The following is an 18,314-nucleotide window of genomic DNA, read 5'->3' as shown; positions in this document are numbered from 1 at the left end:
CATTTCGGTGACTACCTTTAAGTGAAATGGCAAAGTGCCTGTTTGGGCACTCGAGGCAGTGTTCTATACTGAGAGGTGGTAGGGTACTTCTCCAATTTGTTTGCCTTACGGTATTTAGTGATAACTTTCAAACAGTTTAATTGTATTCCTGGGTCCTATTTGGATAAATACAAGTGTCTTTAGGGTTCAAGTTATCTTTATTCAAGCGTATCTTGATCCATGAAATGGCCAGACTTGACATTGTAGATGTATGTAGCATATGTTGTAGCAAAGAAATAAAACAAATCCAATCATAGCTTAAGAAATAGAGATGACATTGCTACTAACTTTATCTGCGCTATTGACAGTGTGCTGACATTTGACTGGTTCTGTCAATTGCCGTCTATAGCCCGCTCAGCGTTGGCCCCTGCATGTGGCATGCAGCAGCGCCTGGGCGAAGGGAGGGGGTTATATTTGTAACAGGGACAGGCTGCGCTCGCCGTAAATGGGCTTCCACGCTCTCTGTTGCAGCGGCGCACAAATGCCCAGTCCCTGCTGTTGTTAGTGACCATAGCCGGTCCCCTACGATTCGAGTACATGTAAGTACCCTAGCAAAATTCCTTTATGTAGCCTTCTAAAACAAAACATGTTGAAAGCCAATTTACAATGGGCATTGTTTAGCTTTTCGCTCATTGTAAATGACACCGTGAGTTTTAGTGCGCTTTCGGCACAACTAGATTGATTCGACTCAAATAAACTGACAGTTAAGGACATGGTTAATTTAATTAATTTTAATTTAAAGTCCAATTTGATCTATTAAACAGTTAGTTAAAAAAGCCTCACCAGTGCGCACGAGTGGCAAGGAAAATAGACCCTCGAATTGTGTCCATTACGCGTCAGTTACTGACAAGGAATTATGTCCCGAATGCAAGGTCTTCCCCCAGTTTTTTTTAAATGAATTGACATGTGGTATCAAATAGTGATTATACTCTGTTAATAGATTTGTAATATCAAACTGCAGAGCGACTTGGTCGGCCTCATGTCTTTATCTTACCAAACATTTGATGTTTGTTGCCATTGCGCTTTCTTGAATGCATTGTGGCTGATGTCGAGGGTGGAAGTTAGAGTGGGCTGGCATATCAACTAGGACTGAATTATATGTACAGAAAGGGACAGTGATGTCATGTCATCGTTCATACTCGCATGTAATCCATGTGATTTAGGCTAGATCTTTTGGATGCCGTCCGGCATTGGTGAAGCAAAATATTCCCAATTGTTCACACGTGGACATCATACAGTAAACAGCTGTTAATGTGTCACATCATTCCAGGGGCGGAGGTGTGGGTTACAGTATGAGGGGTGGAGGAGGAGAGCTACAGCTGCTCTAGAGGCATTATGTTTCATAGTGTACACAAGTCCTAGAAGCTGCAGTTGTTATCATTTCTAAACTCAATTAGAGTGTATTTGTATAGGCAAAACTCTGCCATGGCCCCAGTGATAGCAGCATTCTGAGCTATTTAAACCCAGAGCATTTTATTTTAAATAGAAGGCTCTGGTTAAATCTATCCCTAATTCACCTGCATCACATGTCCATTGTGTCCAGTGATTATCCAGAACATGGGTACAGAGAGGTAACACCCCTTAAGCCTTCCGCATGCTTCGGTTCACCGCTCGCATTCTCCCTCAATAGACCTTCGCTTGAAAAGCGAGAAAAAAGTGGCAATAGTACTGGTTGTCCATTTTGAGATGCCGAAGCCAGCGTACACTTCCTCAAAATAGTCCGAATTAATCTAAGATAACTCAAGAAATCTGTCATTCATTTTGACATTTTCTGCCGTGAAGACCAGAACGAAAAGAAAAAGGTGGCATAATACATGCACAAACTGTTCAGAACTGTTTCAGATGGAAAGCATGCGGACGCTTTAGAATGGGAAGAGTGGATGGGAAGCCAACACATTTTGGTACCGTTCTAATCGTGTGTAATTCCTCTCTGTCTCTTTAATCTGGACTTCACAGTCTGCTCCTGTCCTGAATTTGGTGACATCATCTGATTTAACATATCATTTTACTTCAATGGGGGAAGATGTGAGATCAGAGACCCCATTGGATGGGACAAATCCATTGCATTTGTACTGGAAGTTCTAACGTTTAGTATGGACATTATCTATAAATAATCCGTTTCTAATTCTAGATTACTGTGTGGGCATTTTGAGTTCTGTTAAACAAAAAAAAAACATATATGCTAATTGGGTAAGAGGCAGTGGCGATTTTAGCATGTAAATCTTGGTGGGGCAAAAAAAAAAGAAGTGGTATTTATGCCAGCAAAGCCACTAAACAATACCTTAATTGCACTACAACGGTGACAAACGGTGCCCACAAACTGTCAGGGCCTATATAAATCTGTCCCAACAGCAGAGTCTCAACAGCAGTCCCAACACCTTACCACTGCTACAATTGGCTATCAGCGGAGCCTTGTCTGGCAGTGAAACAGTTCATTCAGCCTCGTTTACTGCCTTAAAAAAATATGTCTGACTTGCATAAATGTGGTTTCTACTGACAATTGAGATGTACAAACTATGTTATAAGGGGACGACAAACCGATAAGAGGCACTCCGTAATTTAGAATAAGACAATAATGAGCGAGCTAGAACGAAGGTAGTCAATATGTTCAACACTTTTGAAATATACAGTGACAGAATTCAGAACATGGGCCGTTCTTACAGTGTACTCCGTGTACACCAAGTCAGAACCATAGGATAAATAAAGGGGGCATATAAGCAGGCAATGAAGGCTCTTACAATATTCAACGATTACATTTCTCAAACACAGGTTATAGGCTACATGTGCACCACCAAGTCAGAACAGTAGGTGAAACGAAGAGGTGAAAATAGACCAAATTTGTAGGGTGAGGCACATGGGCTAAAAACTGCTTACTACACAACATACACTTAGTATTACTTTCTTAGCTACAGTATGCATATCTCCCTGGCATATTACATATTTTTTTATGCAGCAGCATACGAGACATTTTTGGACTCACCTTGTTGTGGTGTGCTCACTTGAACAGGAAGGTGATGCGGCGGTACATCGTGGGCAAATTTTGTCATCAGTCTGCCATTCTCTGGATTTATGGTGCTTTCAAGACAACTGGAACATGAGAAGAAATAAAAGGTTGAATCATGATGATGTCAGTGATCTTCAGGTCATAGCTCTAGAAAGAGGTCCGAGTTCAGGATTTTTAAATTTCTGAGTTAGATGAAAGTTCAAAACGTATTTTCCCAGTCGTAGCTCGTTTTTTCCCGAGGTCTTGAACTCACTAGATTTTGCAGTTCCGAGTTAACTGTTGTTTTGAGTGCGGCACAAATCATGCTTCATTGACAGCTTGGCCAATGTTGAATGTTTATAATTTTAAACTAGGAAAAGAGACCCTTAATCTTAGACTTGGGACCACACAACTACAGCCACTCCAATGAATAGCAGGTGAATGATTGCTTTGTAATGCTTGCAGTCAGCCACTGATTCCTTCCAAGCCACTCATTGTTGAATTTGCGATTTCCAACTCGTTTTGTAATGTTTATGTCCAATAGCCAATACGTTTTGTCTATAATTTCTCTTCATTATTTCTCTTCATATTTTTTATTTTTATTTATTTCACCTTTATTTAACCAGGTAGGCAAGTTGAGAACAAGTTCTCATTTACAATTGCGACCTGGCCAAGATAAAGCAAAGCAGTTCGACACATACAACGACACAGAGTTACACATGGAGTAAAACAAACATACAGTCAATAATACAGTATAAACAAGTCTATATACAATGTGAGCAAATGAGGTGAGAAGGGAGGTAAAGGCAAAAAGGCCATGGTGGCAAAGTAAATACAATATAGCAAGTAAAACACTGGAATGGTAGATTTGCAATGGGAGAATGTGCAAAGTAGAAATAAAAAATAATAATGGGGGTGCAAAGGAGCAAAATAAATAAATCAATTAAATACAGTAGGGAAAGAGGTAGTTGTTTGGGCTAAATTATAGGTGGGCTATGTACAGGTGCAGTAATCTGTGAGCTGCTCTGACAGTTGGTGCTTAAAGCTAGTGAGGGAGATAAGTGTTTCAAGTTTCAGAGATTTTTGTAGTTCGTTCCAGTCATTGGCAGCAGAGAACTGGAAGGAGAGGCGGCCAAAGAAAGAATTGGTTTTGGGGGTGACTAGAGAGATATACCTGCTGGAGCGTGTGCTACAGGTGGGAGATGCAATGGTGACCAGCGAGCTGAGATAAGGGGGGACTTTACCTAGCAGGGTCTTGTAGATGACATGGAGCCAGTGGGTTTGGCGACGAGTATGAAGCGAGGGCCAGCCAACGAGAGCGTACAGGTCGCAATGGTGGGTAGTATATGGGGCTTTGTTGACAAAACGGATTGCACTGTGATAGACTGCATCCAATTTGTTGAGTAGGGTATTGGAGGCTATTTTGTAAATGACATCGCCAAAGTCGAGGATTGGTAGGATGGTCAGTTTTACAAGGGTATGTTTGGCAGCATGAGTGAAGGATGCTTTGTTGCGAAATAGGAAGCCAATTCTAGATTTAACTTTGGATTGGAGATGTTTGATATGGGTCTGGAAGGAGAGTTTACAGTCTAACCAGACACCTAAGTATTTGTAGTTGTCCACGTATTCTAAGTCAGAGCCGTCCAGAGTAGTAATGTTGGACAGGCGGGTAGGTACAGGTAGCGATCGGTTGAAGAGCATGCATTTAGTTTTACTTGTATTTAAGAGCAATTGGAGGCCACGGAAGGAGAGTTGTATAGCATTGAAGCTTGCCTGGAGGGTTGTTAACACAGTGTCCAAAGAAGGGCCAGAAGTATACAGAATGGTGTCGTCTGCGTAGAGGTGGATCAGAGACTCACCAGCAGCAAGAGCGACCTCATTGATGTATACAGAGAAGAGAGTCGGTCCAAGAATTGAACCCTGTGGCACCCCCATAGAGACTGCCAGAGGTCCGGACAGCAGACCCTCCGATTTGACACACTGAACTCTATCAGAGAAGTAGTTGGTGAACCAGGCGAGGCAATCATTTGAGAAACCAAGGCTGTCGAGTCTGCCGATGAGGATGTGGTGATTGACAGAGTCGAAAGCCTTGGCCAGATCAATGAATACGGCTGCACAGTAATGTTTCTTATCGATGGCGGTTAAGATATCATTTAGGACCTTGAGCGTGGCTGAGGTGCACCCATGACCAGCTCTGAAACCAGATTGCATAGCAGAGAAGGTATGGTGAGATTCGAAATGGTCGGTAATCTGTTTGTTGACTTGGCTTTCGAAGACCTTAGAAAGGCATGGTAGGATAGATATAGGTCTGTAGCAGTTTGGGTCAAGAGTGTCACCCCCTTTGAAAAGGGGGATGACCGCAGCTGCTTTCCAATCTTTGGGAATCTCAGATGACACGAAAGAGAGGTTGAACAGGCTAGTAATAGGGGTGGCAACAATTTGGCAGATAATTTTAGAAAGAAAGGGTCCAGATTGTCTAGCCCGGCTGATTTGTAGGGGTCCAGATTTTGCAGCTCATTCAGAACATCAGCTGAGCAGATTTGGGAGAAGGAGAAATGGGGAAGGCTTGGGCGAGTTGTGGTGGGGGGTGCAGTGCTGTTGACCGGGGTAGGAGTAGCCAGGTGGAAAGCATGGCCAGCCGTAGAAAAATGCTTATTGAAATTCTCAATTATGGTGGATTTATCAGTGGTGACAGTGTTTCCTATCTTCAGTGCAGTGAGCAGCTGGGAGGAGGGGTTCTTATTCTCCATGGACTTTACAGTGTCCCAGAACTTTTTTGAGTTAGTGTTGCAGGAAGCAAATTTCTGCTTGAAAAAGCTAGCCTTGGCTTTTCTAACTGCCTGTGTATAATGGTTTCTAGCTTCCCTGAACAGCTGCATATCACGGGGGCTGTTCGATGCTAATGCAGAACGCCATAGGATGTTTTTGTGTTGGTTAAGGGCAGTCAGGTCTGGGGAGAACCAAGGGCTGTATCTATTCCTGGTTCTACATTTCTTGAATGGGGCATGTTTATTTAAGATGGTTAGGAAGGCATTTAAAAAAAATATCCAGGCATCCTCTACTGACGGGATGAGATCAATATCCTTCCAGGATACCCCGGCCAGGTCGATTAGAAAGGCCTGCTCGCTGAAGTGTTTCAGGGAGCGTTTTACAGTGATGAGTGGAGGTCGTTTGACCGCTGACCCATTACGGATGCAGGCAATGAGGCAGTGATCGCTGAGATCTTGGTTGAAAACGGCAGAGGTGTATTTAGAGGGCAAGTTGGTTAGGATGATATCTATGAGGGTGCCCGTGTTTAAGGCTTTGGGGAGGTACCTGGTAGGTTCATTGATAATTTGTGTGAGGTTGAGGGCATCAAGTTTAGATTGTAGGATGGCTGGGGTGTTAAGCATGTTCCAGTTTAGGTCGCCTAGCAGCACAAGCTCTGAAGATAGATGGGGGGGCAATCAGTTCACATATGGTGTCCAGAGCACAGCTGGGGGCAGAGGGTGGTCTATAGCAGGCGGCAATGGTGAGAGACTTGTTTTTAGAGAGGTGGATTTTTAAAAGTAGAAGTTCAAATTGTTTGGGTACAGACCTGGATAGTAGGACAGAACTCTGCAGGCTATCTTTGCAGTAGATTGCAACACCGCCCCCTTTGGCAGTTCTATCTTGTCTGAAAATGTTGTAGTTTGGAATTAAAATGTCTGAATTTTTGGTGGTCTTCCTAAGCCAGGATTCAGACACAGCTAGAACATCCAGGTTGGCAGAGTGTGCTAAAGCAGTGAATAGAACAAACTTAGGGAGGAGGCTTCTAATGTTAACATGCATGAAACCAAGGCTATTACGGTTACAGAAGTCGTCAAAAGAGAGCGCCTGGGGAATAGGAGTGGAGCTAGGCACTGCAGGGCCTGGATTCACCTCTACATCGCCAGAGGAACATAGGAGGAGTAGAATAAGGGTGCGGCTAAAAGCAATAAGAATTGGTCGTCTAGAACGTCTGGAACAGAGAGTAAAAGGAGGTTTCTGGGGGTGATAAAATAGCATCAAGGTATAATGTACAGACAAAGGTAAGGTGGGATGTGAATACAGTGGAGGTAAACCTATGTATTGAGTGATGAAGAGAGAGATATTGTCTCTAGAAACATCATTGAAACCAGGAGATGTCATTGCATGTGTGGGTGGTGGAACTAATAGGTTGGATAAGGTATAATGAGCAGGACTAGAGGCTCTACAGTGAAATAAGCCAATAAACACTAACCAGAACAGCAATGGACAAGGCATATTGCCATGAAGGAGAGGCATGCTCAGTCGAGTGATCAAAAGGGTCCAGTGAGTGGAGAGGTTGGTTGGGGGTCACGGCGATTTAGACAGCTAAATCGGTAGCAAGCTAGCATAGGAGCAAGCTAGCATAAGATGGAGGTCTGTTATTAGCCAACTCTTGCGTTCCGTCAGTAGATTAGTGGGTTTCCGTGTGGTAGAGGGGATGAATCCATATCACACAACAACAACAAAAATAAAAACAATAGATATAGTTATAGAGGCCCAAGAAGAAAAATAAATTAAAATAAAATAAAATAAAAATTGTCCGATTGTCTATTCAGATAGCAGCCGATAAGATAGCCAACGGCTAGCAGGCCGCAGATGGGCGCCCAGGCAACGTTGCGCCGGAGGAGCCAGCCGGACAATTCCCTCGGGTAGACAACGTCGGCAGTCTAGCCGTGAAGGCCCGGTGGGGCTCCGCGTAGGCAGCAAAACGGGTCCGGATAGGTGACTGCAGCCCAGGAGTGATTGATGGAACTCTTCAGCTGGCTAGCTCCGGAACAATTGATGTTGGCTCCGGAATCGACGAAAGCCGATAGTCACACGGATAGCAGCTAGCTAGCTGCGAGATCCAGGCATGGACGTCCAGAGCCAGCGGCCGAAATCCAGGGACATGGAGAGAAAAATTGGTCCGATATGTTCCGCTCCGAGCCGCGCTGCGCTGCACCGCGCCGTACAAAACTGGCGATAGATTCTCGAGCCAAAGAACAGCCGATGACCACAAACCGTGGTCAGCTGAGTACCAACGATTAGCCAGTAAATAAGCTAACTAGCTTCTGAACTAGCCCCTGAACCAGCTTCAGAGTAGCTTCTGGACCAGCTTCTGGCTAGCTCCCGGCTAGCTTCTGGCTAATTTCTGGCTAGCCTCTCGGAGGATCACAGATCTGAGGTAAATAATACTTTTTTATATAAATATAAATTGGTGAAGTGGATTGCAGGAGAGTGTTCTGAAGATGAGTTTTTGGAAAATTAAAAATGTATGTGAAAAAAAAGGTGTAAATATATATATATATACGGGACACGACAGGACGAGGACAAAAATACGTCTGAACTGCTATGCCATCTTGGGAAAAATATGACAAGGTTTAAAAATGATTTGCCAGTATATTGTTGACTTGATTCATGATGATGACTGCTAGTTAAGATTTTGAAAGTATGATGTTGACATGATCAGTCCAGTCAAAGCTACTGTAGATATATCTTGATTTGACATCATTTTTTCTGTGGCCAATGACCTTGAGCCTTCTTGGATAGGCACTTCCAATGTAACTCTATGGCAGCACGCAAGGGGCTTGAATTTTCTAGCTCTACCCTTAGACTTGGCGGTGAAGTAGTGTCCCCATGAGTGACATGCACGCAACGCTCCGTATTTTCTGCTGGCTTGCCCCACCACCACAGAGAGCACTGAGCAAGGCTGAAACACCTGCATTTTGGAACTGCCTTACTCAAGAAATAAAAGACACCATGTTTGTATGCGGCTTTATTAACTCAATGATATATATTTTTGCATTGTTTTAAAACTGATATGTGACATGTATTAATGCCAAAATAACATGCAAAACAGGCAATCCCACCCAAATGTTTTTTTATTTGATTTTTGTTTTTGTCCCACCTGCTTTGAATGACATGTCGTCGCTGGCAAGGGGATACCTAGCCAGTTGCCCAACTGAATGCATTCAACCAAAATGTGTCTACTGCATTTCACCCAACCCTTCTGAATCAGAGAGGTAATTCCTCCTACATCACAGAAGGTTCGTGGCAACTTAATTGGGGAGGACGGGCTTGTTGTAATGGCTGGAGCTGTAGAAGTGGAATGGTATCAAACACATGGTTTCTAGGTGTTTGATGCCATTCCATTTGCTCCGTTCCAGCCATTATTATGAGCCATCCTCCCTTCAGGAGCCACCACTGTCCTGCACTACATGACCAAAAGTATGTGGACACCTGCTCATCGAACATCTAATTCCAAAATCATGGCCATTAACATGGAGTTTGTTCCCCTTTGCTGCTAAAACAGCCTCCACTCTTCAGGGAAGCCTTTCCGCTAAATGTTGGAAGATTTCTGCGGGGACTTGCTTCCATTCAGCCACAAGAGCATTAGTGAAGTCGGGCACCGATGTTGGGCGATTAGGCCTGGCTCGCAGTCGGCGTTCCAATTCATCCTAAAGGTTTTTCGATGGGGTTGAGGTCAGGGATCTGTGCAGGCCAGTCAATTTATTCCACACCGATCTCGACAGACCATTTCTGTATGGACCTCGCTTTGTGCCCGTGGACATTGTTATGCCGAAACAGGAAATGGCCTTCCCCAAACTGTTGCCACAAAGTTGAAGCACAGAATCATCTAGAATGTCATTGTAGGGTGCAGTGTTAAGATTTGCCTTCACTGGAACAAAGGGGCCTAGCCCGAACCATGAAAAACAGCCCCAGACCATTATTCTTCCTCCACCAAACTTTACAGTTGGCACTATGCATTCAGGCAGGTAGCGTTCTCCTGGCATCCGCCAAACCCAGATTCGTCAATCAGACTGCCAGATGGTGAAGCTTAATTCATTACTCCAGAGAAAGCGTTTCCACTGCTCCAGAGTCCAATGGTGGCTTTGCACATGGTGATCTTAGGCTTTTGTGCGGTTGCTCGGCCAAGTTCCCGATTATCAGTTTTTGTGCTGACTTGCTTCCAAAGGAAGTTTGGAAGTTGGTAGTGAGTGTTGCAACTGAGGACAGACAATTATTACGCGCTACACGTTTCAGCACTCGGCGGTCCCGTTCTGTGAGCTTGTGTGGCCTACCACTTCGTGGCTGAGCCGTTGTTGCTCCTCGACGTTTCCACTTCACAATAGCTCTAGCAGGGCAGAAATTTGATGAAGTGACTTGGAAAGGTGGAATCCTATGACGTTGAAAGTCACCGAGCTCTTCAGTAAGGCCATTCTACTGCCAGTGTTTGTCTATGGAGATTGCATGGCCGTGCGCTCGATTTTATACACCTGTCAGCAACGTGTATGGCTGAAATAGCTGAATCCACTCATTTGAATGGGTGTCCACATACTTTTGTATATATAGTGTACATTAATGCTGTTCATAGCAGTTCCTCAATGCCCCGTGTGTCCTCAGGGTCAGCGTGGGACCAGGGTGAAAGAGGGACATAAAACATAGTGTCCGTGACTACCTCACCTCAGCTCTGTTTACAATGACATGCGGGGAGATACGATACCCACCTTCCGTTTTGCCTCATTAAAACCTCTCTATGAACATCCATGTGCATGTTGATTCAATTTTATCTTGGCAAATAGTGTATACAGTCTAATTTCTCTGTGTATTACTAGCGAGTACTAACTAGTCTGTTCATCCGGGTGCTTTAGACCAAGCTTGTCAGCTAGTGTTACTGGATTAGGGGCTGATGATCCATGCCGAGCTCCAATGGCAACCAACCTCTCTCGCCCAATCCAGCCCTGCCTAGCCCGTCACATGACCTCTGCACCAGTCTGCCCAAAAGATGGACACTCTCTGTCTCCGTCTTCATTGTCTTACTCACACTCAATTACACGGTATTGGGACGTTTCTCATCTTGCCCTCTCTTACTCTTGAGACGGTAGGGCTATACTAACCAAGCTGTCTCTATTCTTGTGGTAGTCAATTTTGTGGTTGTGTTGAACTTGACCTCACATACACAAACATACACACGCGAGCACACTAACACAGCTGCCCTTCTGAATCTTGATGTCCCTTGGGGATCACTGCGTCTGACAGCTCAGCTTTCGGTGCCTGGCCCTTTGCTGTCGTCTGCGGCAACGTCAGATTTGCAAATTCACCTGGCTCTATGTAAGTCGCTTGCTCACGCTGTCTGAGAGCTGCAGTCAAAGAGTGAGGAGGGAATGCAAAATCTATTTAAAGGTCAATCATGTCTTCCGTATATAAGCTTGCAATCTGGAAGACACTCTTGTCTCACACCATTCCCAATACACCCAGAGCAAGCGGTGTGTCTACAGTGTAATCGATGTCTGTGTTTATCTGTTTATGGTGACACCATGACTCTTACAGACCACCACAGAGTACAGTGCCCTTAAGCCTGCAGTAGCTCTGCTGTGCTAAGTCCTATGAGTCCCATAGCTCTCTCTGCTCATTGTTCCATAGGCCCCATTGTGTTTCAGCTGTGGTGGGGAAGGGACAGGAATGCCGACGCTAACATTTAGCCGTTTCAGAACACCACTCACACGGCAAATTTTTGGCGGCCTATCAAATGGCTCAAGTCCCTACTGATTGAGAATACAAATGTGGTTATGTCATTATTTGTATTTGATTAGTGGTTCAGATCCTTGTTTGTGTTCAAACAGCCAGGTAACCTAGTAGCCAGGGTGTCGGTTTTGCATGTGTGTGCTTGTTGAGAGAGACATTAGACTGTCAGATGAGTGAGTGTGGACAGTCCTGCTCAGGGACATTACTAGAGACATACATTCCCAATGACATGTTTAGTACCATGTTATTGGTAGAGGATCAGAATGAATGCAGTAGCCTACGTAAACTGTGACTGGGTTTGAACAACCAGCGAACTATACCAACTCTGGGTAGGCCTATTTAAAATGTGATTTTACTTTATGAATGTAATCTTTTGTTTTGTTAGTGAACTTATCACTTGCCGGACAGCGTCTTCAAATGTTCAGCTCGCTGACTTTGGAAGGCACTAACTAACTAACGTTGACGGCAAGAGGCACTGATCTTGTCCAACCTTAATGAAAACCAGTGGAATTCTACTGGGAAACCTGCAGACAGTCAGCCATGTACTGTAGGGACTGAAGTGGAGCTGACTGGCTGGCTGGCTGACTGGCTGGCTGGCAGTGGTATAGGGTTTCAGTGCAAGGGGAGATTCCTGCTTTTCAGAGCAGGTTAACTTACAGGGCTTTCAGCAGGAAAGAGGAGGGAGAAAGAGCGAAGAGAGAGAGAGAGAGACGGGCGACATGGGACGGAAGGAGAAAAAAAAGAGGGGGCCACCGTAATGTTGCCTACAGATGGCATGCTGCTTTAAAATGAGACGAAGCAAGACGCTGATTTTTCAAGGGACATTTCAACTAGGTATGGTTTGTTTTGGTTCAGTGCTAGCTATGTGGGTGTCAGAAAGATGTGTGTAAAATCGGGCCACTGTAAATTCTTTCGGTTTTTTGTTCCGTCGTAGCGCCATGTCATTTGATGTATTAGTGCACTTGTAGGCTGGTGGTCTGTTTATGTCGTAGTGATTGACTGGACCAAGAACATACGGATGTGAAACAAACAATGAATGAATTGTTCAACTGGTTGTGAATGAATGTGTGGCTAACTGATTGAGAAAGTGAGAGATCGCAGTTATCTGACGTTTCTATTGCTCCCACTGTCTCAGCAGAGCGATGAGCTCAAAGGAAGGATTCGTCTGTCGGACACCCTGCTGATTGGAAGAAGACATTCCCAATGCCAACAACGGAGGTGCTGATTGGTTCTGCCTGCCAACTTTGGACCTTTTGACCATTTATCCTTTGGTGTCTGATAGCTGAGAAGTGAGGTAGGGGGGAATCTCTCGAGGTTTGAGTCGTCAATGCCCAGGTCATTGTTAAAGGAGACCTACTGAGACAGACAGGGAGAGGAACAGACAGGGAGAGGAACAGGCAGCATGGACACTATAGAGAACCCTGCCTTGGAGCCCAGATCGGAGCGGATCGCCCGCTACAAGACCGAAAGGAGACGGGAGCTACAAGAACGCTATGGCAACATGGAGGAGCTCCCATCCAAGTGGGTGAGGAGGGATGGGACTCTCATGAACTCAGACAGGATCCTCTCTGGGGGGGTGAACGGCAGAGCGGGGGGGCCGGAGGGGGGCAGGAGGGAGAGCAACACCCCTCTGGAGTCAGAACCGAGGAGAGTCTCCAACGGCTTTGAGGCAGACACTGCTGCAGACTCAACATACCTCCGAAGGTGAGTCCCTTCCATGTGTAGCCATTAGCCAATCAGTAGCGGAGATCCTTCTTGACCCCAAGCAAGAAGACAAAAGCGTGATGTGGCAGACAGATTGCATACACTGACTGTGATGTCACCCCACATGCTGACTCAGACCACTGAACCTAGTTATGCTGAAAGTATGCCGGTAATGTCTGCTGGACATCAGTGAATTGCTGTCTTATACAGTATCAGGCCATGTACACATAGAGTAACAGCCCCAACAGACTGGCCTTTTCCCGGTTCCCTAACAACAGATTGATGAATAGAAACAACCATATTATGTGTAACCACCTCTTAAAACAGCCCCCCACCAGTCACCAAGCTCCTTCTCCAGTGAAAATTCTTTCCTGTGACCTTTCAGCCTCGTAAAACAGTCGTCAGAGTTCACCTGTGCTTTATGGCCTTTGTTGCTAATTCAAACGGAGCGAGCTAAACCCGACTCCCAGCGTCTTGCAGTACTAGTACAGCAGAGATCACATTGATTCCTCCATGCGTGTTTTATATCCTGCTGGCCTGGACTCTCTTTCCTGTAAGAGGTACAATACTTTGTCAGGAGTGCTCTTTAGGAATTGGCGTCGTTGTGGTAGTTTGCCACTTTCCTTACGCCACCTCTCTCCCACCTCCCTCCTCCCCCGCCCCCAGGCAGTGTTCTTCTGGCTCTGCCGGCATGTTGAGTGGGGGGGAGCCCCTAGCTCCCCCAGGCCCCCCTGGACCCGACGCGGCCCAGCTGCAAACGCGGGTGTCGGTGGGCCAGTTGAGGAGTGCCCTGCTGCAGCAGACCGGGACTGGAACACAGCCTGAGAAAGTGTAGGGTCTCCTGCATGTTACGGCCTGTGTGTGTGTTGTTATTCTGAATATGTGTGGGCGTCAGTCCCACTGCTTTCAGTTTCTCACTATCTCTCTCTCCCCTTCTCTCCCGATGCTCACCCTGTTCCTCCGTGGTTGGGGATAGTAGTCCTGACAGTGGCCGCGCGGCCTCTTCCCTTGACCTGGCTGTAAAGCCGGGCTCGGAGGGGGGGCGGCAGCGCACCCGTCGCTACCTCCCTGGGGTGTCAGGCGGGGGCCGCAAAACCAACGAGCGCTTCAGGACACAGCCGATCACAGCCTGCGAGGTGCAGGAGAGCGGCGGGTAGGGACTGTGTGCTGCGGCCAGCCATATCAACCAGGTCATATCACAGCATGCAGGTCAAGCCTGGGGCTCATCTGGAAGACTCTGCCCTAGTTTGGTTACTCTTCAGGTGGAGAGGTTTGCAGTGTTTTGTGCCGTTGCTGTGTTTTGTTTCTTCTTTTCTGATTGTTTTGATAGTGTGTGATAATGGTTTGTATGCATGTAAATGCTTACCAGATATTTACTGTCCCCTCATAGAGGAGCATCGCTTTTGGTGGTCCTTGTGGTTATGTATTGAACTAGTTTGGCCTTTGTACACTGGCAAGCGGCATGATTTGCGTGTATGTTTGCATCCGTTCATGGCGCTTAATAGCAACCTTGACATGAACAGTGTTGCTTTGTTGAGCGTGCAGATATGACCCAGGAGCCTGGGTCTGTGTGTGAGATACAGTAACCAGCACAGACATCAGAGAGAGAGTGAAAAGAGAGAATTACACCAGGCAGGAATGAGCATGGTCAAACTCCTCTCATCTTTTGTCTTGTGTGCATGTTTCAGCCAATGACCACGTGTTGATTCTCTCTCTCTCTCTCTCTCTCTCTGTCTCTCTGTCTCTCTCTCTCTCTGTGCCCCACAGGCTGCTAGAGGAAGAGGCGAACGCAAAAGGTAACGAACCCCTGCCCACCTGGCTCTCACATGGCCTGTTTTATTTTGCCACACACAAACGGCTGATCCATTGCCTATTGCACAGCCTCTGTACTGCCTCTGTGTTAACTGAGTGGGGGGAGAAAGGGACTGAGAGAGAGAGAGAGACAGAGAGAGAGACAGAGATGGACAGAGAGAGAAAAATAGAGAGAGAGAAAGAGCGCGCAAGAGAGAGAGAGAGAGGGTAACAGGCATAGTGCTGTGTGGCTTGCCAGAGATAATGTTTAACACAGTGACAAAGAAGAGCAGGTGCTCTCTCTCTCTTTCTCTGTCACTCTCTCTCTCTCCCCCCTCTTTCTCTCTCCACTCTCTCTCTCGATCACAGAAATGCCGACATGGGAGATAGGAGGTGGCAAAGCGCTTGTCTCTACAAGTAGCGTGTGATAAAATGGCTCAGCAGGCTACTGTAATAGGCATTTGTCATCACACTGTAGCTGAGAGACAGACAGACAGACAGGGGGTGGACAACACGGGGTCAGAAGGAATAACTGTTTTTGTTTTTCTATTTTCACTCAAAAACAACCGATAATATAAACACACAAACCTATATCAACTAACAGTTACTGTATAACAATACGTTCATAACAGTAAACCTGATGAATATATACTCTGACCTCTACTTACACTCAACCCCAGCTCCAGAGCTGCCTTTATAGAACTGTCTGTAATAAACAGAATATCAAATAAATCAAGGGATTTTATTTTTAAACACTCCACCAGACCCAGATGGGAACAGGGTGACGGTAGAATGTTGAAGTTCCTCAGTGGGGATGGATTTATGAGCCATAAATGAATGCCTGAGCACCACACAGCCACTATAAAAAAAAAATAGTCCCCACAGTAGCTGTCCAATAACTTCTCTCTCATGCATTCATTTGGCTGTCCACCTAAAATACAATGATTAAATGGCCATTGAGAGCAGTGTTAGACACAACAGAGACAGTTGACACTCACTCGATCAGCGTTTGCCGTCCAACTGCCTGGTCAAAAGGATGAGCTGTGTGGTCCTTAAGTTCAAGCCAGGTGAGAGGAGAAGTAGGCAGCTAGCGGTGCCAGCTGAGAGAGAGTGGTGGTGGTGCCATGTGACAGTGTAGTAAGGGCCAGGTGCAGGGCGATGGCCTCACACGAAGGGGGATCAGTCTATCGCATTGTGTCGCAGTGGTCCAACGGCTTGACTGACAGGTCTGACTGCTACTATGAGCAGGATAACTATTTTTGCTGTATGACAGGGACTGTGAGTTTGCTGTATGAGCATAAGGTGTGTTGGGTGCTGTTACATTTTTTTGTTTGACTATTTTTTATTCAGGGGGTTAATGTGTTTGGCAGGCTCAGTGATGGCAAAATGATATCCCTGCTGATGACACAGACAGGCTGACAGGGACTTAACATTTTAACATGGTGTGTCTTTGAGTGCGCATGTACTTAACTCTTACAGTATTTTACCTCTGTTTGCCTGACTGGATGGATATATTTAATGTCATGTATCCCCCCCCCCAGCTGATGTGAAGACAGACGACAGAGCCAAGATGAGTGTGGCGGACAAGATGTCTTTGTTTAAAGTAAGCACGCCCATCTAGCTCAGCCTTTGCTGTGAAACAGGACCCTCTCCCAGGACCCCCCCTCCTGTTCCCTTGTACCATGTTGTCCGTCTCCATGCCTGATCACAAAAGGTCATCACCATGGAGACCAGGGGGGCTACACAGGGCTTATGTCTCACAACAGCACATCAACAGACACAACAGAGCCCATGTTGAGAGAGAGAGAGACAGAGAGAGCGAGAGAGAGAGAGAGAGCTCTCATGTACCAGTCCTGGCGGCTGCTCACCAGTCACGGAGCAACGCATGACGAGCAAGCAGGCTGAGCTGAGCATGCAGAGCTGAACACACCGAGCTAATGTTGAGGAGTATGAATGGCCAAACAGGTGCTCCTCTCTGATCCAGACAGGGCCTTGTAAAATAGTACTGTACTAATATATCAGGAAGCCAGACCACAGAGTGCATGCAGATGGACCCTTCTGTTCTTAGTTTACTCCCATTGGTCAATGTTTTATTGTTTATGTAGCCGTTGGCAGCCTGCCCCCCCCCCCCCCCCCCCCCCCAATATTTCACTTCCTAGTGGGTTTTAGTCACGTAGCATCTGTCGAAACCTAGGTGAAAAGTAGCCAGGGACTATCAAGCCATGAACAGGCATTAACAGGTGGTTGTAATTAGCCCGTAGCTAGCTCCTGTCAGGCTGGCTGGTGGAGGGGGGAGGGGGGGCCAGGAGGGAGGGGACTGAGGGGAGGGCCAGGGAGGTAACGGTACACTACTGATGGAGCTCTGGTTACACTGTGACCTGCAGGCCTGGCATTCTATCTCTCTCCTCTACCTTCTTACATAGGCCACCCACAGCACCTTACAGATCCCTGGTTTATTCACCAGCTATCCGACCGCTGCCTACAGTACTGCACCTCCATTCACATGCCAGGAAAGGGGGAGACTTTCAATGAAAGAGATGGAAAAAAGGAGAGGACATTTTTTTGTCATTTCTCAGTCATTTCAACCATTATATGCTCTGTTTGATCTATGTTGATTATGGCAAAGGCATTATGGTGCAACATGTCATGGTCAGGTATTACGTATCAATTATCAACATAAATGTTATGAATGACTATTTCTCTCACTTTCTTTTTCTCTTCTCCATATTTCTCTCTGTGGCAGGAGCTAGAGAAGACAGCAGCCCCTGAGGCCTCCTCCTTTCTGAAGCCTCGCTCTGGCAGCGCCACGTATGAACGCAGAGGACGCCGCGGCAACGAGCACCGCTCACTCACTCAGCCAATTACCTGTGAGGAGGTGGTGGTGGCCACCAGGTGAGCAGGGTCAAGGGTCACACCTCGGTGGTTAATGGACAAGGATATATTGTATCGTTGGCAGTGAGGTGTTGGCAGACCGTATGCAAAACACATTGGCCTCTCAGACATTAAAATTCCTTGCCCCAGTGGGTTGTGGAATCCACACGGAAGGCAGGTTATGAGATCATAACTGATTAAAGATGTGATACGGTTTATGTATAGCATTCTAGATAATGCATTATAGTAAGACCTTTTGGTATGATACCTCTTAGATGTAAACTCCCCTAAATAGGGGACTAGCGTGCTTTTGGTACTGGTTCCGACCAACATTTTTGCTTATAAAATCGATATGGCTTGCATTCAGCAGTAGCCCTAGTCCTCTTCCGCTTGT

At 46.1% G+C, this 18,314-nt stretch overlaps 1 protein-coding gene across 10 annotated transcripts in view; it reads left to right on the top strand.

Moving 5' to 3' along the window:
* Nucleotides 1–471: 471 nt before the first annotated feature.
* Nucleotides 472–18,314, top strand: part of LOC110486206 (supervillin) — a 34,488-nt gene continuing 16,645 nt past the window's right edge. For 4 of the 10 annotated variants that reach the window (XM_036940902.1, XM_036940904.1, XM_036940903.1 and 1 more), the window contains exons 1-7: nucleotides 472–578; nucleotides 12,690–13,258; nucleotides 13,925–14,089; nucleotides 14,238–14,411; nucleotides 15,026–15,054; nucleotides 16,591–16,652; nucleotides 17,793–17,941. In XM_036940902.1, coding sequence (XP_036796797.1) covers nucleotides 12,957–13,258; nucleotides 13,925–14,089; nucleotides 14,238–14,411; nucleotides 15,026–15,054; nucleotides 16,591–16,652; nucleotides 17,793–17,941 — 881 coding nt within the window. In that variant the 5' untranslated portion in view covers nucleotides 472–578; nucleotides 12,690–12,956. Of the gene's footprint in view, nucleotides 579–12,195; nucleotides 12,389–12,689; nucleotides 13,259–13,924; nucleotides 14,090–14,234; nucleotides 14,412–15,025; nucleotides 15,055–16,590; nucleotides 16,653–17,792; nucleotides 17,942–18,314 lie in introns of those variants that run through there. The other 6 variants (XM_036940901.1, XM_036940899.1, XM_036940900.1 and 3 more) reach the window with 6 other exon arrangements.

This window comes from Oncorhynchus mykiss, chromosome 13 (assembly GCF_013265735.2).
Source record: "Oncorhynchus mykiss isolate Arlee chromosome 13, USDA_OmykA_1.1, whole genome shotgun sequence".
NCBI lineage: Eukaryota > Metazoa > Chordata > Actinopteri > Salmoniformes > Salmonidae > Oncorhynchus > Oncorhynchus mykiss.
Note: the sequence above shows the minus strand (reverse complement) of the source record. Positions and strands in the feature narration are given on the sequence as shown.